We start from the raw sequence: 10,083 nt of genomic DNA on the forward strand, positions 1-10,083 counted from the left end.
TTTAAATAGCTGGCAATAAAAGGAACTTCCTCTTTAATTCGATATAACGTCATGGATCATTAACCGTCTGGCCGTTCTTCATCATTTTATCACCAAGATACCCAATGATCGCGTGAACGACGATTTTATCGTTAAGAAGTGTTAAGGAAAATTATTGAATGGTTCGATTCACCCGCGCACCCATCATCGTATACAGCAATTATTTAATTTCTTAATAAATGTATCTGATTTTTTACACGTATGATCTTTTTAATAAAGTTTATATAAAAATTTTTATAAAAAAATAATCCGTAGTAAGATTTTTATGCTATTCTTAATATTTATATTGAATGTAAAATCGCGTTTTCTTTCACATTATTTAAATTTAAATGAGATACTCAGCTATTGTTTCTCTAGATAATTATGGAATACTCTCTCTTTAACATATGACTTTGCATAAATTAATTAAAATGGTAAATCAAAGATATCTCTCTTTTTCCTCATGTAAAATTATATACATTTTATGTAAATGTATAATGCCAATAACATGAATTCACGTAAGTACTAGATTTTTCTTCCCTCACGCTTTCTAGCTGACTATTCTAAAGTTTATTACGCAACGTAATCCCTTTTTCTTTTCACGACAAAGTTAGTCTGACGTAACATAGAATGATGGTCTCGTTTAAGTTTGCAAAGTGCTATGTCATATAACGGTTTGAACTATATAGAATTAGTTTTTCTAATAACTATGTAAATATATATAAAGATTAATAGATCGAAAACAGACGTATAAAGCGTTCAAAAGAAAATAATTATTCTCTTTAATAAACTAAATATAGTTGATTATAGAGATAAAAACTACAAAATTAAACAAAGATATAATGTACTCTACTTACTTTACTAATGCACTAATGAATATGCAGTTGAAGAGAAATTCTTAAGAAGGAGAAACGAGACGTAATGATGGCGTTTGAAAAATGAGTAAAATTCCTATGGGAAAGCTTTTATAGATCCATTTGCATCAGAAACATTTCTCTATCATCAATTATAACTGAAAAGCAGAGATTCCAATATTTCTTTGCCCATCCAATACATGCTTTAATGTCAAACTATCTCAAGACTTAAGATCTTTTACATCTTTGACGTACATTACTTCTCTCGAGATATTTTTCATTGAAGAATACATTTTATCTTATTATAACTAGAAAATCATATGAATATTCTTTTATAATGTACATGTACAATATGAAAGTCAATAAATAATAATTTTTCTAAATAATTAATCCAATGTATTAATAAAAAATTTACATATTAATAAACTTAACACGTTGCATATATTAATAAATCCTTTTTCATTCTAACTGAACAGACATATTTTTCTGAATAATATAACAACACAATTCTTGAAACAAACACACAATCAAACATTGTAAATAAGATGCCAACGACAGTTTCGTACCCGGCAGGATTTCAATCTTTAATCATATAATGAATTTTATTGTGAAGAAGACACCAATACACACTTCTATAATTAGACCTTATCTTAAAACAGATACGAAAATTACAGATTCGGTGGATGTTCCGGCAGACGTTCTTTGATTTCATGTATAATCTCCAAGCAGCGCATCTTATACGTCGGCTTCTTCTCGCACTGATGGTGTACGAGGTCCGCTCGTTTATCCCCGTACAACATTTCTTCAAGTTTTTCGAAAGTCGAATTGCAGAAATAAATCGCGATTGATTCATTGTCTATTAACATTACTTGCAAATTGAGTGAAGCAAGAATAAGTGCTGCGTTTCGTGCCTCTGTGTAACTTTTCTCAAATGCCGTCCAGGAGAGATAATTCTCCACATCGAGACCTCCTTCCGCTAAACTCTGAACCAATGAATCGTAATAAGTCCTAGCGAAGAAATCGAAATGACGATCTCTGGTACTTCGATCAGTGGTTAGATACAGACAGCACGCAAAGTCGATAGCCGGAGGAGAGTAACAAAAAAATTGCCAATCTATTAGACAACAACCGTTTATATTACCGGCCAGGTCGTGTCGGAACATTATATTGGTCGCCCAAACGTCGCGATGACAAATGACATTTCTATGTTCCTTCGATGGTGCCAATAACCGTGGAATTTTTTTAACCCATTCAGTAATTTTGCGCTTAACAGCGATCTTCTCTTTATCATCGAATTCTTCAATGAGATCGATCATAGCACAGATACCCGTGAGACCGGACATAGCGGCCTTTTCCGATTTATCGTCCCCCTCGACAAAGAGCACGTCGTTCAGCAGTTGTCCGTAAAGATCGACGATGGTCTGACCGCTCTCCCGACGAAGTCTCTCGTCCAGTAGCAGAGACCTCGAGTGGAGCCTCGAAAGAGTTCTCAGTACCCAAACGCAATGTTCTTTGTCGTACGGTACGTGTTTGTTCAGCGTAGCATAACCATCGATCGTCGCATCCTCTAGAACGATGATGACGTTCCGTTTCCAAAAGTAACACTCTACTATCCACTTTGGAGATCCACTCGCACCCATCCGTCGCACTAGATCCGTGTAAAAGGTGATCTCTTTGTTGAACGTGTCAAACCGTTGCAGGAATTCGAACTGCGGGCTATGAGGCGGCGGTGGAGTTTTGGCGAAGAACTGCAAACTTTGCGTCTCGCCATCGAGTTGCGCCGTGATACAAAGATGATAATATTGGCCGAGGAAACCTTCCGTTTTGTTAAAGGGCTCCAACCGCCAATCGACAAGCCGGAAGTTAGTACTACCGAATTTGCGTTCCAATATTTTAGTAATGTCACAATCGGTCAAAAGAGACGTTTCCCGACGAGTCTGCGGAGACATCGGTAACACGGAGCATGTCTTTATCTCCGCCATCGTACCTACTTGTCTGTTAATTGTAAGTAACATCGACGACTGTACACCGAATTTATATCGCACCCAACTCTCACACGATCGTAAAAAAACAAAAGTTGTTCTAACAAACTCAGCGAGAAATATACTCCCGCAAATATTTAACGTACTATCTTCGTACAAAGGCTTCATAAGTCGCAAATAGACAGCTCGGCAAAGGACAGGTGACGCAGTGACACGCAAATATCTCGAGCGGATTGATATAATTTATGTGCAGCATTGATATAATTTATGACACCCTGTAAATCCGTCCGACATACTTTAGCAATGTGACGAGGAAACGAAGCTCATGATATACGCCGTTACGAGCAAAAAAGCTTGTATATCGCGATAACGTGTCTGCGTACCGAAAATTTACCGACGCCTGCACCGCACACCACCGAGTGCAGTCGACTCGAGAAAAATGTTGCGGGATGAAGCTCGAATACTCGCGGCTTACGATATTTATCTTGGGTATGTGGCGTCATGATGAACAGTTACGGTAATTATCAGTTTGTGGATTATGCGGAAACACGTGAATTTAGATATTTAGAATTACAGAGATATTGTATATATATTGCGGTTATATAATTGATTCATCGAATAACAAACATTAGATTATAGTTCACTACCATCGAAATATCGAAAATGTAACTTTAGATTATTATATGTATGCGCGTATATTATTGTTAACAATTAATCCGCACGAAACTTGCACGACCACCAATTAACATCAACGACGTGCCAGCTAAACGGGTCCGGGAAAATAGATCTGTTAACGTTAATTATGTGTGTTACACAACCCACTAACGTACACCGCTTAATAAAATTACGTGCGGATCGATTTCACCGCCGTGTGTAATCGGAAACGCTTGGCAAATACTTACGCGTGATTGTTATGCGAGTGAAGGAGGAAGGAACGAGAGGCTATATCAGTATAACAGGCTAGACAGAGAAATCATGAAAATCCATCGGGTGCTGTAAAACAATTCGAAGAAGAAACTTCACGAGCCGGGAGCCGCCAAAATTTATTTGCTCTTACTATGAATGTATCTAACTTCTCGGAAGCAACTATTAATGGGGTCACACACTATATAACCCTTTCGGCGCCGTTACTTTACGGTACCAAAGGTAATTCGATTAACTGCGTCCTGAAGCTAGGAACAGGGACGAGCTCGCTAATATCAATGTATAACGATAGAGAAACCATTTAAATTTATTTCTGATAAAGTTTTTACCGTAGTAGCGTACAGGTTTTGTCTGCTATAAAATTAAAGTCTCCTCAATTTTATTGTGAGAATACAAAGAGTACAAATTTTAATTATATTTTTAAACATTGTTGGTAAAATATTTTTGTATGTTGTAAAAAAAAAATATAACTTTTCTCTAATATTTTCAAAAACTGTTTTAATGGCGAGAATACGTATTGCAAAAAAATTTCAAAATATAACTTCCTTAAAATGTTATATGATTTTAACATCCTAACAAATTCAATTCGTTTCTATGAGTCTCTCCTGCTCGAAAAATTGTGCATTACATCGTATATAAATAAATAATGACAAAAAAGGGGTCACGAGAAGTCTCTAATTGCTCGTCGTCACGCAGTGCCGCGAAAACGTCGCCAACATTTTCCTTTTTCTACGTGAACAGCCATATAGAGCCCAGTAAAAGTGGAATTCTCATTAATTGACGTGGTACTAATTAGACTTTTAATTAACGAGTCGGAAATAAACAACGATTTGCGAACAGATGTCACATTGCTCGTATTTCTAATGATTTAACTATCTACAGTAGAAGTAATGTCGACGCCAATTAATGCACATAAATTTGCACAGTCTTCGCAGTAGTTATTAGCAATTCGTAACCCTCTACTCTCATCTCTATCTTTTCAGTACTAAATGGCTCACTTCGCACGCAATAAATCTCCTTCTGAAAAAAAAGCCAAATCGTAGTTTTTCCAAATTGCTCTATTGTATCATAAAATGCGCTTTTATGAAAAAAATATATCAATATACCGAATGCTCTGCATTCGTTCATAAATTGAATACTCATGTCGCCCTTCGATTATACCTCCGTCTAGACAAAGTCCCGCGAGCTTTACATCGATCTAATGATGCTACCATCTGTTATTTATTCAATCGCATGTCCTTCACATCGTCTTTTTTTGTACACGAACATATAATCACGATGTCCAAGAAACGTTCGCTTTAAAATATGCAAGGACCGTTTCAGATAACTGACTTACTGCCGCAACGAAGCGATACCAGGTGGTGGTACGGTTATGTCTTCAATATCTAGCGTTTAAGCATCGAAAAGCTACGATAATCGTTCGCGTATCACAGAGAAAGAGTGCAATGTTAAATCTTACGTTATTCCTCCCGCGATGTGTATAAACGGCGGTAAAGAAAAATTTCTTTCTGACAAACATCGCCGGCTGAAGTCGGCACTTTCCAAGTCTTGAGTTTCAAGGATCTCGCGACATTTCGTATGAAACTCGATGCCGAGTTGCAAGCTGAGAGCGGAAATGTATACATGTCTGTATACGTACACTATCTCCCGTCCTTCTCTCTCCCTCTCTCTCTCTCTCTCTCTCTCTCTCGCTCTCTTTTTCTCTGTGACATTTCCTTTTGAGTATTCGGAAGTAAAGCAATCCCGGTATCAACCACACTTCCGCGATGCCATACGACAAAGAAAACAGAAATGCCTAGGGATGCAAGAGATGTTCATGCTTTGAAAAATACGAAATCCAACTATGTTTTGATTAAATGCAAAAAAAAATACTTTGAAATCTTAAACTGCTATTAAAAAGCTACAAGAAGTAATTCGAGATATAAATTACGGATTGATAACGCATAATATTTTCGTATTACTTATCAGTATATAGAATGTAAACATAAGATATTTGTAAATATAGAGATGCACTCAAGAATCTCTGATGGTACTTAAAGAAAATATTGCTCATATAAGATATCTTTAAAGGCATCGAACTCATGAACTGACCGATCGATGCGTTCCATTTAATCTTAAAAGCGACTTTATGACAATCTATACTTCGCTTTTATATAGGTACACACGTAGAAACCTTTTCACTAATCTAACCAAAAAATAAAGCCCGACAGTAAAAATCTGTACTCCTCTTAATATACAATAACAGAGAAAGATAGGTAAAGAGAGAGAGAGAGAGAACTCATAAAAAAACACCCCAAAGGCTAAAAGTCTTTTGCTCAAAAAATAACAATATTTTAAAAATATATGATATACATATAATAAAATAACTGAGTCTCCCTCTAGTATTGCATAATACTAAATTTTTAAATATAAAGTAAAAATATAGCAATAATAAATTGCAATTAGGTAGATTATCAATGTTATGAAAAGATACGGAAATCGGAAAATGTTTCTTTTAAATTTTCATGCAAATTTCCGAAAGATTTAAAAAAACTTGATTTAAATTCATATCAAAAAGAATATAAATGTTACAGGATTCCTTCGTGGAGGTAAAAAAATATTTATCATGCCGCAACAAAAATAATTCATTAATCAAAAGCACCATACGTTGTCCGTAAATCGGGTGGCGGGTTTACGGTACTATACTTTCATTTTACCCGTTCTGCTCCCGGACAAATCCTATACATTGTCAATATTGTTACACGTTTAGCCAATGTTTGAAAACACAACACAGCACGCTAATATTAATTGGCAATTGTGTTAGCGTATTCTGTTGTATGCGTCAAATGCTCATTTATCGAAACAATTTTAATTAACCGCGATCAAAATTTTAAACGACGCGTATAAAGTTCCATAAAATAGACTTTTTCATCAAAATCCGAAAACGAGGAATAGTCAAATCGCAACGTCGTTATCAGGATAAAGTTAATTAAAGATTACTCGCTTAATAACTGTATCAATAACAACGACAAAAAAACCGTCAAGAAGAAAATAAAACGGAGTAGAACAAGTTTCTTTTATTTGCCATAAAATGCAGCTATTAATTTTGGTATATCTCTTTCGACTGTATTTCGTTTCGAAATAAAAAATATATAGATTACAGATGCCGCCTAACGTTTTATGACGTTTTATGACGCAAGGAAGGTATTCAACTTAGAAAGTTTCACGTTCTGCTCCATCAAGGATCAAGATGAGATTCCGTCTGTAGAAATCTCTGGTTTTGCTCGATCGAGCAAATCTCATGTCAGGATAATCGATTTGGACTCTAATCGGTCGACCGTACCAGTGATTAGCAGTCATTGGCACGACGTGACGTTTGTTCTCCTCGTGTATCTCCGCCCAAATGAGACGCGGCTTCGTGCGATCGCATCGTGGTTTACTCGGATCGAAGGGAGTTACGTCATGCAAACGATCGTACGCCAATCTTGTGTCAGCAATTCTCTTCTCCCGCTTGCGATTACCAAAATATGTCGTCGAGTGTCGCTCAGTCGTCGGTTCTACCTTATTATTCATTTAATCGTGTCTCGCCAATATTCGTTATTTATTCTATTATTTTCGTTTCCAAATATTTCTATTTATCATTTACAGAATTATAAAAAAAAACTTTTTTTTAAATAATATATAAACTACCACGGATTCCTATCATAAATTTTATGTGCAAATGTATATGTGTGCAAACACAAATTAAGTTGGCTATTCTTCGTGACATTGCATTATTAATACCTCGTAAAAGTATTAGAGAAAAATTATAGCGACAAATATAAATTATAGAATAAACTTACGACTTTTAAACGTTTCATCTCGGTACGTATGCTAACTTCCTGCCTCCGCATACGAATCCATGGCGTAACGAACTCGGTGCGATGCATGCTCCAACGTCCGCTGACAATTTACACTTGAGATATATTCGCGACGAAACGGCTCTACATACAAATAACCAACCTTAAACATGATATAGTGCACTTTTTGCGAAATAAACGCGAGAGACGCGAGAGACGCGTGAAACTGAACGTAACGCGTACAAACCACGAACGGAAACGGAAATTAACCTAGAGTGGCAAAGACGAATTGCTCGGACAGTTTGGCGCGCTTGTTTCAAAGAAGTGACAAGTGACGAGTGTGGCGTACCGACGATGGCTAGGAAACGCCATCTCGTGAAATAAGCAGCAAGCACAGAATATATTAGTTCAAAGAGTTTATGTCATGCGGCGCTGCCAGTACATTTACCAAAATCGAACGTCATGAGCGATGTATGTGATCGGCCGGACAGTGAATGCTAAATTGCACGGAAATAACAGGAATAACAAGTAGGATTTAACTCGGTTCAGGTAAAAACATTAAATGTTTATGAAAAATATATTTATTTCAGAAATGTTTAATCATAATTTTGATACTTAAAAAATATTTTTTAATTTAAGAAACTCCTATATATATTTAACATAAATTTTATTATATTATTTTTTTTGTAATATACACTCTAATTTGCATAGACCTTATATTATTTCTTTTTGTTAATACATAATTTGAAATAAAATGTTTCATGAATTATATGTATTTAAATAATACTTTTTCAATGTAATAATTTAAATGACAATTTTTAATATTCCATCTTTTTATATATTAATATTTTTATTTTTATTTACTATTATTTAATTATATACCGAAGGAATTAATAATTGCAACTTACCAAGGAAAGACATAGAAAATACAAAACACAAATTTATAAGTACGTGTATCATGTATATAATTAAAGTTATCGCAATTACTGTTTAATTAAATTAAAAGAGGTTTTAGAGAAAATTCTCGCATAAATTATTTTTCATTTATAATCAAAACTTTATCATGAATAAATGGATATAATTTATCTGTATTCAGTTATCTCGCTCTGTTTGAATACGAATATGTTGACTTTTTCATTAGTAATCCAAGCACTATGCATGCAAATGACTATGTAAACGATAAGATTAAAAAGGTTTTGATTTCTGTTTAATTCCGCAAAACCAAGAATACAAAAATGAGAAAACAAAAGGTTCTATTTCTTTTTATTACTTTTATCATTTTTCTGGATTTTATTTCCTCTTTTATGTGTATAATGGCAATTTAATAATTTTTCTGCTTGAAAGCACAAGATTTCACGCGTCTAGTCGCTTTACAGTCGAGTCTCACGATTCAACGTGGACAACACGCACATCGTACATTCTAAACTCTTATCGCAAAAGGGCAGGTATACTCCCGAGGTGCAATGCGCCTTTTTCGCTCGCTGTCGCTTCCAAGTAAAATGTTGCCCTTCGTAACATCTACGGTTCACTGTAGTAACGTCAGGTTGCACTTACGAATCCCAAGTGTTCCGCTTATATTTCTCTATTTATTTAACCAAACCTTTTATTATGTACAGTATTGATTTTATTCGTGTTTTCTTTAACTTTCTCTGTGTATTCGTATATTTGTACGTACATATATTGGAAATTACAATAAATAAGAAAGGTAAATCACGTTGCTTCTATTGAATGCTCTATAATTAACAATAGCTGTCCTTTCTATTAAAATAAAATCTCTGTTAACGTCAGCACGTCACGCTTTTAAAGATTTACCGGTCTGTTAACGAAAGACAGGAAATAATCGGATTCAGAACAAAAATCCTCTATAGATCACGCTATTCCTTTTCCTTGCATGGTAAAATGACCACGACAAGAATTAATTAGATGAAGGCTTAAGAATAACTTTTATAGCAAATCATGCAGTGAATCTTAAAATTTAAATTAAGTGTTAATTAGATTTTGTGTGACATTTTTTGTAGTGTACTATTACAGTAGCTTTCGCACACTTTTAATACTTGTACTGCATGTATATATATATTTTCTATTAATTCTCTTTTTCATAGCATTTATTATTTTATTAACAAGAAATATAGTACACGACGTTGTTCGCAATAGAATTGAATTTTCGAAGAAATTATATATTTTGTGAATTCATTAAAGCAATATTTTATGAAAAAAATGTAATGGCATTAATGATTGAAATCGATGACATCGTAAAATCTGAGATCGTTTCTTACTTAGTAAAATTACAATAAGAACTTCCATACTCGATTAAAGTGCATTTGCTTAATTTACGTATATATAGCGGTTGTTCTTTTTGTCACGTTCGTTACGTCGCCGCATCGGAACGAGACAGATCTAATCAAGTCAAACTGAGCGCGCGGTGCGGTTAATTACCTAATGAAGTTAGTATGAACAATCATCGGAATTGCGCAGAATCGACAAAAT

The 10,083-nt window shown here is 34.8% G+C and overlaps 2 protein-coding genes across 2 annotated transcripts; both read right to left on the reverse strand.

The window, feature by feature from the left end:
- Positions 1–1,440: 1,440 nt before the first annotated feature.
- On the reverse strand, positions 1,441–2,864 carry LOC108776090 (uncharacterized). The gene has a single exon (XM_018542598.1). It carries the CDS (start codon positions 2,852–2,854, stop codon positions 1,541–1,543), a length of 1,314 nt encoding a protein of 437 aa, XP_018398100.1. The 5' UTR covers positions 2,855–2,864; the 3' UTR covers positions 1,441–1,540.
- Positions 2,865–6,970: 4,106 nt separating this feature from the next.
- Positions 6,971–7,686, reverse strand: LOC108776072 (uncharacterized). Its single transcript, XM_018542580.1, has 2 exons — positions 7,600–7,686; positions 6,971–7,318 (listed from the first exon to the last, which is right to left on the reverse strand). Exons 1-2 carry the CDS (start codon positions 7,684–7,686, stop codon positions 6,971–6,973), a joined length of 435 nt encoding a protein of 144 aa, XP_018398082.1.
- Positions 7,687–10,083: the final 2,397 nt, after the last annotated feature.

Source organism: Cyphomyrmex costatus, unplaced genomic scaffold, assembly GCF_001594065.2.
Source record: "Cyphomyrmex costatus isolate MS0001 unplaced genomic scaffold, Ccosl1.0 scaffold337, whole genome shotgun sequence".
Taxonomy (NCBI): domain Eukaryota; kingdom Metazoa; phylum Arthropoda; class Insecta; order Hymenoptera; family Formicidae; genus Cyphomyrmex; species Cyphomyrmex costatus.